Raw genomic sequence first — 21,838 nt, 5'->3', positions numbered from 1 at the left:
ACTCAAACACCAATAGATGCCCTTCTTAGCGAGGCATTGGAAAACCTCCCTGGTCTTTGTGGTTGAATCTGTGTTTGAAATCACTGATAAACTGAGGGACCTCACAGATAATTGTATGTTTGGCGTACATAGATGAGGTAGTCATTAAACACTATTATTGCACACTAAGTGAGTCCAAGCAACTTATTATGTGACTTTTTACTCCTGAACTTATTTAGGCGTTGAATACTTTAAAAAATAAATCAATAAATCAAATTCCACTGACATTATGGGGTATTGTGTGTAGGCCGGTGATAAAAAATATATTTTTAATACATTTCAAATTTAGGCTGTAACACAACAAAATGTGTCAAGGGGGTGAACACTTTCTGAAGGCACTGTAGATATACCCTTTATGTGATGATGAGGGAATAACTGAGTCGCTTAACGTAGTGTTTAATACTGTAGATAACATTTGATTGATTGGTTCGGTGGGTTGACAGATAGATAGATAGATAGATAGATAGATAGATAGATAGATAGATAGATAGATAGATAGATAGATAGATAGATAGATAGATAGATAGATAGATAGATAGATAGATAGATAGATAGATAGATAGATAGATAGATAGATAGATAGATAGATAGATAGATAGATAGATAGATAGATAGATAGATAGATAGATAGATAGATAGATAGATAGATAGATAGATAGATAGATAGATAGATAGATAGATAGATAGATAGATAGATAGATAGATAGATAGATAGATAGATAGATAGATAGATAGAAGATAGATAGATAGATAGATAGATAGATAGATAGATAGATAGATAGATAGATAGATAGATAGATAGATAGATAGATAGATAGATAGATAGATAGATAGATAGATAGATAGATAGATAGATAGATAGATAGATAGATAGATAGATAGATAGATAGATAGATAGATAGATAGATAGATAGATAGATAGATAGATAGATAGATAGATAGATAGATAGATAGATAGATAGATAGATAGATAGATAGATAGATAGATAGATAGATAGATAGATAGATAGATAGATAGATAGATAGATAGATAGATAGATAGATAGATAGATAGATAGATAGATAGATAGATAGATAGATAGATAGATAGATAGATAGATAGATAGATAGATAGATAGATAGATAGATAGATAGATAGATAGATAGATAGATAGATAGATAGATAGATAGATAGATAGATAGATAGATAGATAGATAGATAGATAGATAGATAGATAGATAGATAGATAGATAGAAAGAAAGTGACTCACGCTGCTGCTGCTGGGCTCCTTGGGTCCCAGGACCAGGGAACTCTCACTGAAGCTGGAGTCCACCACCGAGTTGAGGGTGTCCCCAGGGAGGGCTGAGCTGGGGCTGACACTCAGACTGGTCAACGCTGTCTGGGGTAGGGGCCGCAGGGCACACAGTGCCGGCTATACACATAATTATTGAGAAACCTCAGTTAAAGGCAAAATCAATGTATATGTCTCATTGGAAAGAGGAGGCAGAATGATCCATAGGCTGTATCTGATAGGTCTGAAACACGCTGTGGGACCCACATTGATGGATGGCCTAATTGGTCAAGTCATGACTAATGATGTATCAATGCTAATAGCAGCACGGCTGTCACCTGGAAGATGGAAAGGCTGGACTTGGCGGCGGGGCGGGTCGTCATGGCGATGCTGATCTCTGATGACTCACACTCGTGGATGGTGACGATCTTGAGGGCCAGGGGCGGGATGTGGAGGTGTGTGAGTCGCGCATTCTTCAGGTGGTGGAAGTCACCCTCAGTCAACGTGTACCTGAGGTGGAACACAGTTGAGAAACAGTTCAGAGAGTTCAAGGCTGATGCAATATAAATGCTATTGTGCAATCCCTTGCAAGGAATGTTCTTCTATCCTCGTCCTCGGGAGCCACAAGGAGCGAAGTATTTTGTTCTCAGCTATCACTACACCTGATGAGATCGTTTCCTTTGTTGGAAGTTTTTAGTACTGGGCGGGGAAAAAAGCTTGCACACACTGTAGGTTCCTGGGACCAGAATCAGAGAAGATTAGTTTAGGGAGAGATGGTGAATAGAGAATGCTGATGCAACATGGGTGCAGTTACTGAGCTGTGTTAACTTTCAAGTGATTTAAAAAAAACAGATTTTCTCACTTCAAACTGAAGGCTCAGCTGTAATATGTATTTTGCCCTACAGAATCTCTCAACCTAATTTGCATATCAGAATATGGTGGGGCTCATGCAAAGAACCCGGACAGTCAGAAAGAGAGAGCACACAGAGCTTAGTTACCATACATAATACATTTAAGCAATAAGGCCAGAGGTGTGGTATATGGCCAATATAACATGGATAAGGGCTGTTCTTATGCACGACGCAACACTGAGTGCCTGGACACAGTCATTAGCCGTCATATATTGGCCACATGTCACAACCCCTGAGGTGCCCAATTGCCATTATAAACTGGTTACCAATGTAATCAGAACAGTAAATAGTACATTTCTGTCAAACTCGTGGGGGTACAGACCCACATCCTATAGCTAAAGTGGGCTACATTGCCCAATTATGCTACACGAGTATGTCTGCATTTTGGAAACCCTTTCTATGAATGTGTATAATCTATTTTCAGAGCATCAGTCCCTATAATTATCCTGTAATAAAACCATCCATAAAAACACTTTTAAAACTGCCTTTATAATGTATTACACAGTTGTCTCCATAATTTCTTCCAATTTAACAAACTATGCGCCAATCTTCTCACAGATTTTTAAAACAAACACTTTATTGCCAAGGCAGTCATTGTCTTGTAGCGCAGAATATGAGCATATTCAGCGTGGTCTAGTGCAGGGGAGTGAGTGGGCGTCTGGATCTGTCTGACCTGCGGCCTTTATCCAGGGTCTTCCTGCCGTGGTTGAAGAGTGCCGCCTCGTTGAAGGAGACCCGGCGGCCGCCCTGGGTGCCCGTGGACAGGAAGCGCTCCGTCTCCATGTCCATGTGGGAGCTGGTGGCCGACAGGCAGTCTGAATGGTCAACCCGGATGGTGATCTCTGCTGGGGGAGAGCGGGGTGTATAGAGGGAGAGGTAAAGGTCTGGTAGAAGAACAGCACCACAGCCTCATTTACTACTGTCTTGTTGTCATGCAAATGTGTCTATGTCTAGTATTTTATGTATTCTAAATGGAGCTGTGCTTGTTCTAATATATTCAGAGACATAACAGATCTGATAGTGTAGTAAATGTATTTTTTATTAGGGACAGTGCCTTCAGAAAGTATTCAGGGTCCTTGACTTTTTCTTCAATTTGTTGTTACAGCCTGAATTTAAAATGGTTTTAATTTAGATGTTTCGTGACACTGGCTTATACACAATACTCCATAACGTCAAAGTGGAGTTATGTTTTTAGAAATGTTTACAAATTAAATAATTAAAGATAAAATGTCTTGAGTCAATAAGTATTCAACCCTTTTGTTATGGCAAGCCTAAATACACAGAACAAAAACATAAACGCAACATGTAAAGTGTTGGTCCCATGTTTCATGAGCTGAAATAAAAGATCCCAGAAATGTACCATACGCACAAAAAGCTTAATTCTCTAAAATGTTGTGCACAAATTTGTTTACATCCCTGTTATTGAGCATTTCTCCTTCGCCAAGATAATCCATCCACCTGACAGGTGTGGAATATCAAAAGCTGATTAAACAACATGATCATTACACAGGTGCACCTTGTGCGGGGGACAATAAAAGTCCACTCTAAAATGTACAGTTGTGTCACACAACACAATACCACAGACGTCTCAAGTTTTGAGAGAGTGTGCAAATGGCTTGCTGACGGCTGGAATGTCCACCAGAGCTGTGGCCAGAAAATGGAATGTTCATTTCTCTACCATAAGTCGCCTCCAACGTCGTTTTAGAGAATTTGGCAGTACGACCAACTGGCCTCACAACCAACTGGCCTCACAACCGCAGACCACGTGTATGGCGTTTTGTGGCGAGCGGTTTGGTCATGTCAACATTGTGAACAGAGTTCCCCATGGTGGCAGTGGGGTTATGGTATGGGCAGGCATAAGCTACATACAATGAACAGAATTGCATTTTATCAATGGCAATTTGAATGCACAGAGATACCATGACAGGATCCTGAGGCCCATTGTCATGCCATTCATCCGCTGCCATCACCTCAAGTTTCAGCATGATTATGCACAGCTCCATGTCCCAAGGATCTGAACCCAAATCCTGGAAGTTGAAAATGTCCCAGTTCTTCCAAGGCTCGATGTGTACGACAGCGTGTTCCCGCCGAATATAAAGCAGCATTGCAAAGTCATTGAAGAAGATTGGGACAACATTCCACAATCAATCAACCGCCTGATCAACGCTCTGCGAAGGAGATGTCAGGCCTCATGAGGTAAATGGTGGTCACACCAGATACGGACTTGTTTTCTGATCCACGCCCCTACCCTTCTTTTAAAGGTACAGTTGAAGTCGGAAGTTTACATACGCCTTAGCCAAATACATTTAAACTCAGTTTCTCACTATTCCTGACATTTAATCCAAGTAAAAATTCCATGTCAGTTAGGATCACCACTTTATTTTAAGAATGTGAAATGTCAAAATAATAGTAGAGAGAATGATTTATTTCAGCTTTTATTTCTTTCATCGCATTCCCAGTGGGTCAGAAGTTTACATACACTCAATTAGTATTTGGTAGCATTGCCTTTAAATTGTTTAACTTGGGTCAAATGTTTCAGGTAGCCTTCCACAAGCTTCCCACAATAAATTGGGTGAATTTTGGCCCATTCCTCCTGACAGAGCTGGTGTAATTGAATCAGGTTTGTAGGCTGGTGTTCTTCAGCTTACAAGCTTCACACTTTTTCCTCCAAACATAACAATGGTCATTATGGCCAAACAGTTCTATTTTTGTTTCATCAGACCAGAGGACATTTCTCCAAAAAGTGCGATCTTTGTCCCCATGTGCAGTTGCAAACCGTAGTCTGGCTTTTTTATGGTGGTTTTGGAGCAGTGGCTTCTTCCTTGCTGAGCGGCCTTTCAGGTTATGTCGATATAGGACTTGTTTCACTGTGGATATAGATACTTTTGTACCTGTTTCCTCCAGCATCTTCACAAGGTAGTCTGCTGTTGTCCTGGGATTGATTTGCACTTTTCACACCAAAGTACGTTCATCTCTAGGAGACAGAACACGTCTCCTTCCTGAGCGATATGACAGCTGCTTGGTCCCATGGTATTTATACTTGCGTACTATTGTTTGTACAGATAAACGTGGTACCTTCAGGCGCTTGGAAATCGTGCCCAAGGATGAACCAGACTTGTGGAGGTCTACAATTTTTTTTCTGAGGTCTTGGCTGATTTCTTTTGATTTTCCCCTGATGTCAAGCAAAGAGGCACTGAGTTTGAAGGTAGGCCTTGAAATACATCCACAGGTACACCTCCAATTGACTCAAATTATGTCAATTAGCCGATCAGAAGTTCTAAAGCCATGACATCATTTTCTGGAATTTTTCCAAGCGGTTTAAAGGCACAGTCAACTTAGTGTATGTAAACTTCTGACCCACTGGAATTGTGATACAGTGAATGATAAGTGAAATAATCTGTCTGTAAACAATTGTTGGAAAAATTACTTGTGTCATGCACAAAGTAGATTTCCGAACCGACTTGCCAAAACTATAGTTTGTTAACAAGACATTTGTGGAGTGATTGAAAAACAAGTTAATGACTCCAACCTAAGTGTATGTAAACTTCCGACTTCAACTGTATCGGTGACCAACAGATGTATATCTGTATTCCCAGTCATGTGAAATCCATAGATTAGGGCCTAATGAATTTATTTCAATTGACTGATTTTCTAACATGAACTGTAACTCAGTAAAATCTTTTCAATTGTTGCATTTATATTTTTGTTCAGTATTGATATCAGTGGGGGCGTGGAAATCTACTCTAGTGGCATGATTTTTTTAAGACTACATCATCTTTGTACCCCACATACAATTATCTGTAAAGTTCATCAGTCGAGCAGTGGATTTCAAAAACAGATTCAACCACAAAGACCTGGGAGGTTTTCCAATGCCTGGCAAAGAAGGGCACCTATTGGTAGATGGGGTATAAATAAAAAAGTCAGATATTGAATATCCCCTTGAGCATGGGGAAGTTATTCATTGCATTTTGAATCAATATACCCAGTCCCTACAAAGATACAGGTGTTTTTTCTAACTTAGTTGTTGGAGAGGAAAGAAACCGCTTTATGATTTCACCATGAGGCCAACGGTGATTTTAAAACAGTTACAGAGTTTAATGGCTGTGATAGGAGAAAACTGAGGATGGGTCAACAACATTGTAGTTACTCCACATTAGTAAGCTTAAATGACAGAGTGAAAAGAAGGAAGCATGTACAGAATAGAAATATTCCAAAACATGCATCCTGTTTGCAATAAGGTACTAAGTAAAACTGCAAAATCATGGTATAGAAATTGACTTTATGTCCTGAATAAAGTGTTAGGGGCAAATCCAACACGTTACTGAATACCAGTCTTCATTTTTTCAAGCATGGTGCTGACTGCATCATGTTATGGGTATGCTTGTCATTGGCAAGGACTAGGGAGTTGTTTTGGATAAAAAAATAAAACCCTAGAGGAAAACCTGTTTCAGTCTGCTTTCAAACTGACACTGGGAGACAAATTCACCATTCAGCAGGACAATAACCTAAACCCCAATGTCAAATTTACACTGGAGTTGCTACCAAGACAACACTGAATGTTCCTGAGTGGCCTAGCTAGTCAGAACTTGACTTAAATCAGCTTGAAAATCTATGGCAAGCCATTCTCAAGGCTGTCTAGCAATGGCAGAGCTTGAAGAATTTTTAAAAGAATGTGTAAATATTGTATACTGAACAAAAATAAAAACAACAATTTCAAAGATTTTACTGAGTTACAGTTCATATAAGGAAATCAGTCAATTGAAATAAATGAATTAGGCCCTAATCTATGGATTTCACATGACTGGTGCAGCCACTTGGCAGCCAGATCCTACCAATCATGAGCCAGGTCCAGCCAATCAGAATTAGTTTTTCCCCAGAAAAGGGCTTTATTAAAGACAGAAATCTTCCTCAGCACCCTACCTCCCCCTCCTCAAGTGAAGAAACTGGATGTGGAGGCCCCGGGCTGGCGTGGTTGCATGTGGTCTGTGGTTGTGAGGCCGGTTGGATGTACTGCCAAATTCTCTACAAAATGTCTGTTTTTATTTTCTATTTCAGCTCATGAAAAATGGGACCAACAGTTTACATGTTGCGTTTACATGTTTGTTCAGTATACAATCCAGGTGTGCAAAGTTCTTAGAGATTTACCCCCAAAAGACTGACAGCTGTAATGTGATTCTAACATGTATTGACTCAGGGGGTTGAATACTTATGTAATCAAGACTCTTTATATTAGCTTTTAATTTATAATATATATATTTTTTTATAAATGTTCAAATTTTTCTTCCACTTTGACATTACAGATTATTTTGTGTAGATCGTTTACAAAACTGACATTTAAAGCCATTTTAATCCCACTTCGTAACACAACAAAATGTGGTGAAAGGGGTGGGAATACTTTCTGAAGGCACTTTAAGTACTTTGTCTCGCTTAATGAATATAATGTGTTACTGAATTATCATACCCAGCAGAGATCCTCAGAAAACCCACATCTAAATGTTTGTATTTACACCGCATGATTACGTATCAGAGGAGCATGACCTTTTATCCCTGTTCTTGGGATAAAACATGGCAGCTAGCTGCCGAAACAGTGACTTTAAAGAAATTATTTGCATCGGAGCAAAGGTTTCTATTTTATTCGGCTGCTATACATTCTTATCCCAAGTGTGGAAGAATGATAAACATGGTTTTGACTCTCCCTCACTCACCATGGACTGGTTGAGACGCCTCAGTGTAGGTTGTGTTGGTTTTCTCAGGGTCGTCGCTGGCACTGCAGCACAGAGGAGCAGATCAATGCACAGACATTATTACCACTGATGTCTATGGCTGTGTCTCAAATCATACGCTAGTCTCTATTTAGTGCAGTACTTTTGACCTATATAGGGAATAAGGTGTGATTTGAGATGTTTCCTATGCATTTAGAACTTTAGGCAAGCTGACAGTAGCACATAGAGAGGACCAGGATACTCTCACAGCCAGGTCAATAAGACTAGTAGCAGCAGAATCAATGCACATGGAAACCTTCAGGGAGAAGCAACCTCCTGACCTCTTCAATAGAGAATGGGATGTCAGTTCTATACTATGGGTTTCAGTGGAGGCTGCTGAGGGGAGGATGGATCATAATAATGGCTGGAACAGAGCAAATGGAAACCATGTTTGATTCCATTCCATTGATTCTACCTCAGCCAATACCACGAGCCCGTCCTCCCCAATTAAGGTGCACCAACCTCCTGTGATGGGTTTTCTACTAATAAATATTACTAGATTAAATCTATGATCTGCAGTTCTAATGATTTATGATCTGCAGTTCTAATCATATACATTTCTCTAAGGGGAGGAATTGTTTATTCCCTATATTATTGCTAATTGCCCTGAATGCACTGTGTTTTTGACCCCCCCCACCACAGCCTTATACTGGCGCAGTAGAGCAGCGGAGGTCTCTTCCCTGTCAGTGCGTCTGCGGTTCCTTTGTGCTATATTATCTGTGAGAGAATTACTTGAGGGATTTCTCTGTCCTTTCATTTCCTCTGTGCGCTCTGCCTGCGGTGTGTGTGTGTTTCACAGGGCTGCAGCCACAGCTTATAGCAGTGTGAGACGCAAGATGAATCACCGCCGACGGCTGCTATGAAATCTCATTACACTCATCATTTGTACCAGTCAGCACTACTCTGCCCTGGCCAGCCTGCAGCTGCCTCTGCCTCTATATGTGCTGCTGTGTACAGAAAGGAGAGGCGCATGGTAATGGAATAAACATGGCTTTCTATTCAAATATTTGGATGGTCTCCATCTCACTCAGACATACATAGCTACATCACTAAACCATGCAGACTAGTGGTCTGACCTGTTATAGCTGCGGTCTCCATCACAGCAGCGTCTGGAGACAATCAGGATGACAGATAGCAGGACCAGTGTTCCCCCTAGGAAGATGGACAGGAGCACCAGCAGTAGGACGTAACCATTCTGTTGTTTACCAGGCTCAAATGGGACCCCCTGGAGAAACATTGGAGAGGATGAGGGACACCTGGGTGCACAGGTGTGCTGATTGTTCTGGGGTTGAGGCTAAGTGCAGGACGAAGTTCCCGAGAGGAATGGGTGTTTACTGAGAGACAGGGACCACTGAGGCTGTGTGTGTAGGGTAGAGTGGAGAATAAGAAAAAAAACTGTCTTTCTCACATGAACATCAAAGCCCAGAGTATAGCTACTTGTAAGCAGGGCCTCTTGGCTAATTGCTCCCCTGATCTCTGTATGATCAGGCTATTCATGTGAGACAAGGCAGCAGGAAGCCTAAATGGGAAAAAAAAAGAAAAGAAAATGCACTTTCCTCAGCAACAGTTCTCCTTTTAATTGCTTTTACTTGTTAGAGAGCAATTATTAAGCTCTACATACAGTACCAGTCAAAAGTTAACACACCTACTCATTCAAGGATTTCTTTATTTTTACTATTTTCTACATTGTATAATAATTTTGAATACATATGGAATCATGTAGTAACCCCAAAAAAAGTGTTAAATCAAAAATATTTTATACTTTTCTATCAACCAGCTTCATGAGGTAGTCACCTGGAATGCATTTCAATTTACAGGAGTGCCTTGTTAAAATGAATTTGTAAAATGTCTTTCCTTCTTAATGCGTTTGAGCCAATCAGTTGTGTTGTGACAAGATAGTTGGTATACAGAAGATAGCTGTAATGAAGACACAGACAAGAAGCAGATGAAACGTTTAATAAAACAAACATGGAACCAGACAACATAGTAGTGTCTTTGCATAAATACAGGATCAATACTGACTGGGGAAGGAACCTAAGGGTGTGCCAGATATAGGAGAGGTAATAAGTGAGGTAACGGAGTCCAGGTGTGCCTCATGACGTACAAGTGTGTGTAATGATGGATCCCAGGACCGGTGGTTAGTATACCGGTGACGCCGGAGGGAAGGAGCAGACGAGGCAGTACCCCGGCGTGCGGCTCCAGCCGCAGGATGACGCCGACCAAAGGGATGGCCCCGAGGACGAGGAGCGGGCCTGTCCTCCACCAGGAATCCAACACCGCTCCTCTGGGCTATACCCCTAGCAGTCCACCAGGTACTGAAGCCGACCCTCACAACAGTCGGGAGTCCAGTAGAGATCTGACGGCATAGGCCAGACCCCCCCCGGTGTCCAGCTAGGGGACCAGGAACCACCAGCCTGAAAAGGGAGACATGAAAAACAGTGAGATACGGTAGTCACTGCAAAGCTGTAACCTGTACGTCACCTCGTTGATCCTCCAGAGAACCTTGAACGGCCCCACAAACCGGGGCCTCAGCTTCTTGCAGGGCAGGCGAAGTGGGAGTGTTTGATCTGGGTGTTTGAGCAATGGGGTGTAGGTGAAAAGTCCCTTCAGTAGACGGAAGGCCTTGTTGGCTGCTGGGCTCCACACCAACCTACAGGGCCCACCCTTGAGGAGAGGTGACGGACCTGAAGTTCCTGATGAAATGGAGGTAGAAGTTGGCAAATCCCAAAAACCGTTGTAACCCCTTTATGGTGGTTGGAACAGGCCATGACCTGACCACATCTACCTTCTTGTCATCCATCCTGACTTCCTGCGGGCTGATTTTGTAGCCTAAGAAGGAGACAGCCTTCTGATGAAATTGGCACTTCTCAGCCTTGAAGAACAGGTGGTTAGCCAGGAGATGTTCCAGGACTGCTCGAACGTTGGTGATGTGATCCTCCAGGGTAGCCTAGTAGACCAGGATGTCATCGATATACACGACCACCTGGCGTCCGAGCATGTCCCTGAACACCTCATTAATGAATGCCTGGAATACTGACGGAGCATTACCTAAACCAAATAGCATAGTGACCAGACATCGTGCTAAATGCAGTCTTCTACTCATCCCCCTCCCGGAACCGGATGAAATTGTATGCACACCTCAGGTCCAGTTTGGTAAAGAACCTGGCCTCGCGGAGCTGTTCAATGGCTGCCGGCACTAACGGGAGAGGGTAAGGTACTTTGCGGTGATTGCGTTGATTCCTATGTACTCAATACATGGGCGTAACCTTCAATTTTTTGGGGCCACGAAGAAGAAACCAGCCAACACAGGAAAAGTGGACGTGCGGATGAAACCTTGTTGGAGCACCTCTTGGATGTAATCATTCATGGCCTGGGTCTCAACCACTGACAGAGGGTAAATGCATCTGTGCAGAGGCACAGACCCTGCCAGCAGATTGATGGCACAGTGCCAGGGGATGATGAGTAGAAAGACAGGTGGCGTCGGTCTTGGAGAATACCTCCCACAGGTCCTGGTATACCTCTGGGATATTGGGCTGAAGGGAAACCACAGGACTTGCAACTGAGGTGGAACCATATGGGATGGGGAAGCAGGTCCTCTGGCATTCGGGTGACCAGTCTGATTCTCATCCTCGACCATGAGATGGTGAGGTTATGGCGTTAAAGCCAAGTGAGGCCGAGGATGATCTTGTGAATTGGTGATGAAGAAGGATATTCTCCTGATGAATGGACTCAATGGTGAGGATGAGTGGTTGGGTGATGTGTGAGGTTCCGGATCCTAGTGGCTGATTATCAAGGGCTTGAACCGGGAAAGGAGAGGAGAACGGGTATGAGATGATGTTAAGAGAGGAGGCAAGGGTCTGATCAAGGCACCGGAATCCACGAACGCTGTAGACAGTACACGAGGGACAGTCAACTAGTGTGATGGACACCAAAAAGAGAGTTTAGTAGAGAGTGATGAAGATGGAATACTCACTCCTGTCCTATGAGGTGGAAGATCACGTGACCATCCCTCTGCTCTTGTGGATCCCGGATTAGCAAGCACCGGACACCGCCGGACAAACTTTGCACCGCAGATTGCAGCCCAAATAAATGCTACAGAGTTCAAGTAACAGACATCTCAACATCAACTATTCAGAGAAGACTGCGTGAATCAGGCCTTCATGGTCGAATTGCTGCAAAGAAACCGCTAGTAAAGGACAATAATAATAAGATTCCAAGAACACAGGATGATGGAATACTCACTCCGGTCCTATGAGGTGGAAGATCGCGTGACCATCCCTCTGCTCTTGTGGATCCCGGATTAGCAAGCACCGGACACCGCTGGAACTGGTGCCCTCCTTGACCACAATACAGCCCCCGTCTGCATCGTTCAGCTGCCGGAAGGTGTGAGACCCCTACCTCCATGGGTTCAGGCTCTGATCCAGAGTGTTCTCTGAGGGAGGGAGAGAAGCGATGAGTTCCAACACTCACGTAGTAGGTCCTCCAGATGGATGGCCATCGCAATGAGTGTGTCCAAAGAGGTTGTCATCTCGACAGACCAATTCCGTCTGGACCTCCTCGCACAGACCTCTTTGGAATAGCATATGAAGCGCCGGCTCGTTCCATCTGCTGGATGCTGCTACTGTCCGGAAGGTGAGCATGTACTCAAACAGCCGTCTGGTCCCCCTGCCATAATTGGAATAAGCACTCACCCCTCTCTCTGCCCTTCGGGGGATGCTCGAAGATGCATTTGAACAGAGCCATGAACCCCTCATATGAATCTAGCTCATCCTCTCTCCCAGGCAGCCATGGCCCATTCCAAAGCCCGCCCAGTCAGAGAAATAACCGTGGCAATCTTGGACCTCTAGGTGGTGGGGGCTCCCCTTTGGGGCATAAAGAAGAGGGAGCACTGAAGTAGGAAGCCACAGCATTTAGATGGGGTGCTGTCATATTTATCCAGGGAGGGACAAACGGGTATCACTGACCTGAGTGGGTTGCTGAATGGGCTGTTGTGCTGGCGCAACTGTTTGTAGAGTATCCTCCACTAGTTGACGGCAATGTATGTTCGAGACTGAAGAAACTCTCCCATAGCCGTCCCCAGTTGTGCCAGCTGGTCCTGGTGTTGACGTAGAAGGTATACCTGCTGGTTTGGACCAAGTCCATATTATGGCAAGAACCGTTTAAATAAGCAAAGAGAAACGACAGTCCATCACTTCAAGACATGAAGATTAAGAACATTGGAAGTTCAAGTGCAGTCACAAAAGCCATCAAGCGTTGCGATGAAACTTTCATGAGGACCGCCACAGGAAAGGAAGACCCAGAGTTACCTCTGCTGCAGAGGATAAGTTCATTAGAGTTACCAGCCTCAGATAATTGGCAATTAACTGCACCGCAGATTGCAGCCCAAATAAATGCTACAGAGTTCAAGTAACAGACATCTCAACATCAACTATTCAGAGAAGACTGTGTGAATCAGGCCTTCATGGTCGAATTGCTGCAAAGAAACCGCTAGTAAAGGACAATAATAATAAGATTCCAAGAACACAGGATGAGATGTTACTATCCTTTGTGCAAGCACTTCCAAGAGTTAATGAACAGAGAGCGTGGTGAAATTTGAGGAGCGCATCGTCAGTAGTGTACCTTTGGTTCCTAGGGTGTTTCGGCCTTTCACACTATACACCCTCCCCAAAGGCGGCCAGCGACAGGGTGATCAATCCTACGCTTGCGTCCCATTCCCAATTAGTCATAGGAGTTGCCTTGTTGTTGATAGCCAACATCCCATGGGACTATGCATGGCAGGGGCGTCCTCCTCCCTGAGTCAAGCATTGTTGACCGCATACCTCCTGGCCCTCTCACTTCGGGGCCCAGCTGGGGTCTTTCCTCTTCATCCAGAGCCACTGACTGCTGCCTTCTGCCGCCTCCGATACAGCTTTGATTGCCGAACGCTGGCTCTGGCCCTTAATTCCCAGGTCTCTAAGCAGTCTGGTTGTAGATGTTGCCACAAAACCTCTGCAGCCCACCTCCACTGGTCGGACTTCTGTGTTCCAGCCATGATGCCGTGCTTCGGCAGCTAGATCAGCATAGCGCAGATGTTTTCGCTCATAAGCCTCATCTACTGAGTCCTCCCAGGGTACTGTGAGCTCAATGATTAAGACCTTATTGAGCGAACGGGACCAGAGCACCATGTCAGGTCTTAGGGTGGTGGTTGTGATCTCCGGAGGAAACACAGGTTGCCGGGCCAATGTCAGCTAGCATTTTCCAGTCGCGGGCCAAGCGCAGCTGGTCTCGCTCTAATGGTGTAGAGCCGCTCTTCGGTGGTTTAGCCCCTTCGCGGACAAAGTTTGTCCATAAGGAGTGTGATGCTGCTGTGGGTGGTAGGGAGTTGGTGGCAGCTCGCTTGTCCTCCAGGGCGGACGCAAGGTTAAGGACTTGGTTGTGACGCCAAGTGTAGCGTCCTTGGGTGAGGCTTGTTTTACACCCTATGAGAATGTGCCTGAGGTTGGCTGGCATGGAACAGAGGGCAAAGTCCGGATCTTCACCATACCATTGGTGAAGATTAAATTGGTGTTGGAAGGACATCATATGTTGCTCTGATGGAAAAGCTCAACCGCCTCGCTTCCATGGCCCACAGATCCTTCCAGCTGATCTTCCTCCTCTCCACACTGTCCCATTGAGTCCACTGTCCCTGTTTGGCAAGAGAGACTGCCTTGGCCCACCTTGCAGCCTCCTCCTGATGGCGTACTTCCTGCACTACCATCTTCCGCCGCTAGGGTGCAGTGGCCTTACTCCAAGCAGCACGGCTAGTTAGCCCAAGGCCTCCTCTCCCTTGCTGAACATGACCCACAATGTCAGCATGTCTAGGGGCTGCTGTTGCCTTCTGGACTGCTTTTCCTGGCCTCCATTTTCGCCCAGTTGCCAAGGTCGGCGCGTTGTTGCTCACCACTGGGTCTCGAGATTCATTCAGTGTCATCTGGAGCCTGGTTTTTGCACACTTGAATTCCTCTGTTAGACTGGTGAGGGGCAGCTTGAGGACACCATCTCCATTGAGGCCTACGGTGGTAAGGCATCGTGGAACTCCGAGCCACTTCTTTAAGTAGCCTGTGACTCCTCTTTCCATCTTCTCCACTGTTGAGATTGGAACCTCATACAGTGCTAAGGGCCACAACACCTGGGGTAGGAGACCAAACTGCAGACACCAAGCCTTTAACTTTCCAGGTAGCTGGGTGTTGTCGATGGACTGTCGGCTACTACTGATGTCTTTGCGCAGCTGTTGCACCTGGTCTTTGTCCTTCAGGCTTGCATCATACCACCTTCCAAGGCTTTTTACCGGCTGCTCAGACACTGTTGGGATTTGGTCATCTCCGATGAAGAATTTCAGGTCAGAGAGTACTCCCTTCACAATCGAGATGCTGCGTGACTTGGATGGTTTAATCTTCATACGGGCCCAGCTGATGTTCTCCTCGAGTTTTCTGAGCAGTCTCCTGGTGCACGGGACAGTGGTGGTCAATGTTGTAATGTCGTCAATGTAGGCTCTGAGTGGAGGGAGGCGGAAACCAGAGTCGACTCGCTGTCCACCAGCAACCCATTATGAGGATCTGAGGATCTGAAAAATCTGAAGGCAGACCACAGGAGTTCATGGGGCACAGAGCCAAATGCATTGGCGAGGTTGAGGAAGACTACATGGAGGTCCCTTTTCTCCACCTTGGCCATTTGGATCTGGTGCCAGATCATGCTGGAATGGTTCCAAGCAGCCAGAGAACCCTGATATTCCTGCCTTCTGTACAGATGTATCAACGTACGCATTCCTTTGCAGGTACTCGGCCATCCTCTGGGCAATGACCCTAAAGAAGATTTTACCCTCGACATTCAGTAAGGAGATTGGGCGGAATTGGCAGATGTTCACTGCATCCTTCTCCTTAGAGATCAGGACCCCGCCTGCCCTATGCCACACTTTGGGTATCATCTTCTGCCAAGCTGTTCTCATAAGCCTCCAGAGGAACCTCAGGATGTCTGGTGCGTTCTTATACACTTTGTACGGGACTCCATTTGGCCCCGGGGCTGATGCTGTTCTTGCCCGTCAAACTGTGTTTTCCACCTCTTTCCATGTCGGAGGGCTGGTCTCAATATGATGTTCCGGGGGTTCAATGGGTGGGATGGCCAGATGTTCATGTCGCTTTGAGTCAAAGTTTGGTTGTTCTCAGGTGCTCCTCTAGGTCTTTTTGTTGTTTTTAGAGCTCCACTTTTTTCCTTTGTGAAGAGACTTAAGGAACTTGAAGGTATCTTTATAGAATCGAGTTCTAGTTTGTTCTTTCTTCCTTCTGCGTTTCCGTAGGTTCTCTGCTCTACAGAGGGATGCCAACCGGGTTGATGTCAGCCTGAAGTGCCTCTATGCCCTCCTTTTCCACTTCCGAGGCCTTCTTCCACTGTTTCTTAAGCTGCCGCCTTTCTTGAACGAGGTGCTTGATTTCTTGTTGCCTCCTGGAAACTGGTGGGGTTGCAACCTTTCTCCCACCTTTTGCCTCTTCCACTCCAAATCTTTCTGTCCCATACTCATAGATGTCCCCCATCCTCTCCAACTTCTTCTCCACTGTGCCTCGAAGTTGAGGGTCAAGGTAAGGTCAGTATTCACGGTTTCCCACAACTTCTTGTCACTGGCGCCAGGCCACTTCACATATGGTCTGTGCCCTGGTAGTCTCCTCTCGACTGCAGGTCTGGGAGGCTGGGTGAGTTCCACTCCTGTTGTTGGTTCCACCTCAGTTGTTACTTCGGTGCTTGAGTTTACGTCCTCCATGAGACAGTGGTACTGATGCACTGCAAACTATGGTTTACGTCCAGTTGCTGTGCTTCAGTCGACTGATTTGATCGCTTTTCGCAGAAAGTAATCAATGCGAGTTCTCTCTCTCTTTACCCAAACACCCCTTCTTCCCCTGGTGGATCCTCAACCCATGGTGTGATGTAACTTTCCTCCAACCACAGACACATACCTGCATCTGTTTGTGGCCCACTGTTGCAGCAGAACTTGTGACAGTTGCTGTGGTGTTCTCTTGTGCTGTGCTCTCATTACTCGTAGTCGTTTCCAGTCCAGTCGTTACCATGTTGTCAGCCGATGAGTCATCTTCCGCCCCCGCTCTCGCAGACTCTAGGGGGACTCGAGACTTGCTTGGTCCAAGAAACACGAGCAATGGACATTAGACCAGTGTAAATCTGTCCTTTGGTCTGACGAGTTCAAATTTGAGGTTTTTGGTTCCAACCACAATGTCTTTGTGAGACAGAGTAGGTGAACAGATGATCTCCGTATTTGTGGTTCCCACCATGAAGCATGGAGGAGGTGGTGTAATGGTGCTTTGCTGGTGACACGGTCAGTGATTTTAATTTTACATTTTATTTTTTTAGAATTCAAGGCACACTTAACCAGCATGGCTACCACAGCAGTCTGTAGCAATACGCCGTCCCATCTGGTTTGAGCTTAGTTGGACTATCATTTGTTTTTCAACAGGACAATGACCCAAAACACACCTCCAGGCTGTGTAAAGGATATTTGACCAAGGATAGTGATGGAGTGCTGCATCAGATGACTTGGCCACCACAATCACCCAACCTCAACCTAATTGAGATGGTTGGGATGAGTTGGACCACAGAGTGAAGGAAAAGCAGCCAACAAGTGCTCAGCATGTGGGAACTCCTTCAAGACTGTTGGAAATGCATTCCAGGTGACTACATCATGAAGCTGGTTGAGAGAATGCCAAGAATGTGCAAAGCTGTCAAGGCAAAGGGTAGCTACTTTGAAGATTCTCAAATATAATTTTGACTTGTTTAATATTTTGCCTACTACATGATTCCATGTGTTATTTCATAATTTTGCTGTCTTCATTATTATTCTACAATGTAAAAAAATAAAGAAAACCACTTGAGTAGGTGAGTCCAAACTTTTGACTGGTACTGTACTTCTGCCTATTGTGTAAGACCAGGTATGGTAAGGGTGATCAAAACTCTAGTAGCTTTCAGATGTTAAAAACAGACAATGCTATGAGAAATACAAACAATCCACTGTGCAGATGCATAACCTTACCAATTACAGCATGCAGGTTGACGCCATTGATTTACACCCACTGGTTTGTGCACCGTGAATCTATAAATGCCACAGAGCAATTTATCAATTGTGGCCTGTGCTATTAACCTGTCTGCACCTAAGACAGGAAAAGGTGCTCTGATGGTGGTGCTGGGCTGACTGAATACAACAGGGAGGAGATTTTAGGCTGGTTGTTCAACGCATAGTTTAGGTTCGACCAAAAAAAGTCATTCTGAAGGAGGTTGGACTTCCATATGATAGAAATGTGTCTACCTAAAAGCTTTACAAAGAGGTAGGAGCTTCCTTTCAGACAGTAAACCTTCACCCCACCAACAGCATGTCAAGGCACTTTGGCTCTAGAGAAGCTGTGTGTGGCTAATTTGAAAAAGCATCAGTCAACCAGAAAGTCCCTTTTGATAGACTACTATCCAAACAAAAGCCTTAGAAACGCTCCAGCTTGTTTACTCAGAAACAAACTTTTGGGACTTCCTTCATCCATTGCATTGTTAGATGCAAACCGCTCAAGGGCAGCAGTACAACTGTTGTACAAAGGCATGCTGCTATTGTAAGCATGTTTAATACCAGTCACAAAGGCTATAGTAACAGTAACCAAGTTATGCAGTTACCAAGGTTAAAAACTGTAGTCTGTACCATAAACTCAGTAATATTCATGTTACCCCAGTGTTGACTGCTGACATCAGAAAATAATTTCTCTAAGGAGGAATTAAATTTAAGATTAGATCAGGGATTTAATCATTTCAGACCCAGCCCAGGATGTTTCCTCTATCAGCCATTCAGGCAGAATAGAGGAAGAACAGTCAGCTCTGTCAGTTAGCAGAAAACCCACACAGAAGGGGCTCTGGCAGTGACTTACGGTGGAGTTCTCGGTGAGGTTGTTCCAGACGGTAGACTCATTGCTCATGGTCCAGGCAAGCGTGAGCGTCCCCCTGAGACAACAAACAGGAAGTTAGGCAGCTGTTGGAATAGACACCACAAAACACCAGTTATATCTGAGAGATCTACTGTAAATATATCTGCAGACATATGTCCCTCTAAAATAATTGAGGAATGTGCAGAAAAACAAAAACAGAATGACAAAGGCCTGTAACATAATTATACTGTGGGCCACCTTTATCAACCGGCTGCATATGAAAGTGGCATTGCATCTGAACAAATACACTTCAGAACATATACCAACACAGTGGCAAGAAAATGTATGTGAACCCTTTGGGATGACCTGGATTTCTGCATAAATTGGTCATACAATTTGATCTGATCTTAAATAGACAAACAGTCTGCTTAAACTAATAAACAAGTATACATGTATGTCCTTATTGAACACACCGTGTAAACCTTCAGTGCAGGGTGGAAAATGTATGTGAACCGTAGGATTTCATAACTGGTTGACCCTCCTTTGGAAGCAATAGCCTCAACCAAACATGTTCTGTAGTTGTCGATCAGACCTGCACAACGGTCAGGAGGAATTTTGGACCATTCCTCTTTACAAAACCGTTTCAGTTCAGCAATATTCTTGTGATGTCTGGTGTGAAGCACTCAAGGTCATGCAACTGCATCTCAAATCAGGTTGAGGTCAGGATTCTGACTAGGCCACTATTTTCTTCTGTTGAAGCCATTCTGGTTGTTGATTTACTTCTGTGTTTTGGGTCGTGTCCTGTTGCATCACCCAACTTCTGTTGAGCTTCAATTGGTGGACAGATAGCTTTATATTCTCCTGCAAAATGTCTTGATAAACTTGGGAATTCATTTTTCCGTCATGATAGCAAGCGGTCCAGGCCCTGAGGAAGCAAAGCAGCCCCAAACCATGATGCTCCCTCCACCATACTTTACAGTTGGGATGAGTTGTTGATGTTGGTGTGCTGTGCCTTTTTTTCTCCATAGTGTTGTGTGTTCCTTCCAAACAACTCAACTTTTGTTTAATCTGTCCATAGAATATTTTGCCAGTAGCGCTGTGGAATATCAAGGTGCTCTTTTGCAAACTTCAGACGTGCAGCAATGTTTTTTTTGGACAGCAGTGGCTTCATCCATGGTGTCCTCCCATGAACACCATTCTTGTTTAGTGTTTTGCATATCATAGACTCACAGATGTTAGCATGTTCCAGAGATTTCTGTAAGTCTTTAGCTGACACTCTAGGATTCTTCTTAACCTCATTGAGCATTCTGCGCTGTGCTCGTCTCATCTTTGCAGGACGGCCACTCCTAGGGAGAGTAGCAACAGTGCTGAACTTTCTCCATTTATAGACAATTTGTCTTACGTGGACTGATGAAAATCAAGGCTTTTAGAGATCTTTTTGTAACCTTTTCCAGCTTTATGAAAGTCAACAATTCTTAATCTTAATCTTTTGTTTGAGCCATGATTCACATCAGGCAATGCTTCTTGTGAATAGCAAACTCCAATTGTGTGTTTTTTACAGGACCGGGCAGCTCTAACCAACATCTCCAATCTCGTCTCATTGATTGGAATCCAGGTTAGCTGACTCTTGATTCCAATTAGCTTTTGGAGAAGTCATTAGCCTAGGGGGTTGACATACTTTTTCCACCATACACTGTGAATGTTTAAATTATATGTATTCAATATGGACAAGGAAAATGCAATCATTTGTGTGTTATTAGTTTAAGCACACTGTGTTTGTCTATTGTTGTGACTTTGATGAAGGTCAGACTAAATTTTATGACCAATTTATGCAGAAATTCATGGCAATTCCAAACAGTTCACATACTTTGTATGTACATAGTGGCAAGACGACTTCAAATATAAATAAAACCCAGCAAACTGGGAATATTCCCAAGATATTATCAAACATTACTATTAAGTTCTCATTAGGGTTTGAGCTAACATTAGGATGATAACAACCCATAAACATGAAAATAGTTTTTTTTTTTAAATCACCAAATATTTAATATCAAAGAAAATGTTTGGAATTAAATTTCCTTGGGATTCTCTAACATTCAAAAATGTTGTTCATAACATCTGTAAAAAAAAACACCACAGAACATTCTCCTAAGGATCTCAGCTTGCCAGGGAACATATACTGAACAAAATTATCAATGCAACAATTTCAAAGACTTGACTGAGTTACAGTTCATAAGGAAATAAGTCTATTTAAATGAATTCATTTGGCTCCAATCAATAGATTTCACATGCCTGGGAATACAGATACGCATCGGTTGATCACAGATACAGTGCATTTGGAAAGTATTCAAACCCCTTGACATTTTTTACATTTTACCTTTATTTAACTAGGCAAGTCAGTTAAGAACAAATTCTATTTTTCAATGACAGCCTAGGAACAGTGGGTTAACTGAATTGTTCAGTGGCAGAACGACAGATTTTTACCTTGTCAGCTCGGTGATTTGATCTTGCAACCTTTCGGTTACAAGTCCAACGCTCTAACCACTAGACTACCTGCCGCTTACTGTAAAGTAAACAAAAATTGTGTTACGTTAGACTTATTCTAAAATTGATTGAATTCCCCCATCAAAAATCAACACCCCATTATGACATAGCAATAACAGGTTTAGACATTTTTGCAAATGTATTAAAAATTAACTGAAATATTACATTTGTATTCAGACCCTTTACTCAGTACTTCGTTGAAGCACCTTTGCTGGCGATTACAGCCTTGACTATGTTACAAGCTTGGCAAACCTGTATTTGGGGAGTTTCTCACATTCTTCTGTGCAGATCCTCTCAAGTTGCCAGGTTGGATGGGGAGCGTCGCTGTACAGCTATTTTCAGCTCTCTCCAGAGATGTTAAATTGGGTTCAAGTCCGGGCTCTGGCTGGCCC

General features: G+C 43.9%; 1 protein-coding gene across 2 annotated transcripts in view; it reads right to left on the bottom strand.

Annotated features, from left to right (window-relative positions):
• LOC112250848 (voltage-dependent calcium channel beta subunit-associated regulatory protein-like) overlaps window positions 1-21,838 on the bottom strand; it is a 54,459-nt gene that overhangs the window by 12,936 nt on the left and 19,685 nt on the right. The window contains exons 2-7 of one of the 2 annotated variants that reach the window (XM_024421333.2): window positions 18,906-18,978; window positions 9,060-9,208; window positions 7,927-7,988; window positions 2,895-3,066; window positions 1,649-1,820; window positions 1,290-1,451 (exon numbers count right to left, since the gene is read on the bottom strand). In XM_024421333.2, coding sequence (XP_024277101.1) covers window positions 1,290-1,451; window positions 1,649-1,820; window positions 2,895-3,066; window positions 7,927-7,988; window positions 9,060-9,208; window positions 18,906-18,953 — 765 coding nt within the window. In that variant the 5' untranslated portion in view covers window positions 18,954-18,978. The remainder of the gene's footprint in view (window positions 1-1,289; window positions 1,452-1,648; window positions 1,821-2,894; window positions 3,067-7,926; window positions 7,989-9,059; window positions 9,209-18,905; window positions 18,979-21,838) is intronic. The other variant, XM_024421334.2, reaches the window with a different exon arrangement.

The sequence above is a fragment of the Oncorhynchus tshawytscha genome, linkage group LG05 (genome assembly GCF_018296145.1).
Source record: "Oncorhynchus tshawytscha isolate Ot180627B linkage group LG05, Otsh_v2.0, whole genome shotgun sequence".
NCBI classification, from domain to species: Eukaryota; Metazoa; Chordata; class Actinopteri; order Salmoniformes; family Salmonidae; genus Oncorhynchus; species Oncorhynchus tshawytscha.
This window is presented reverse-complemented; position numbering and strand designations above follow the sequence as displayed.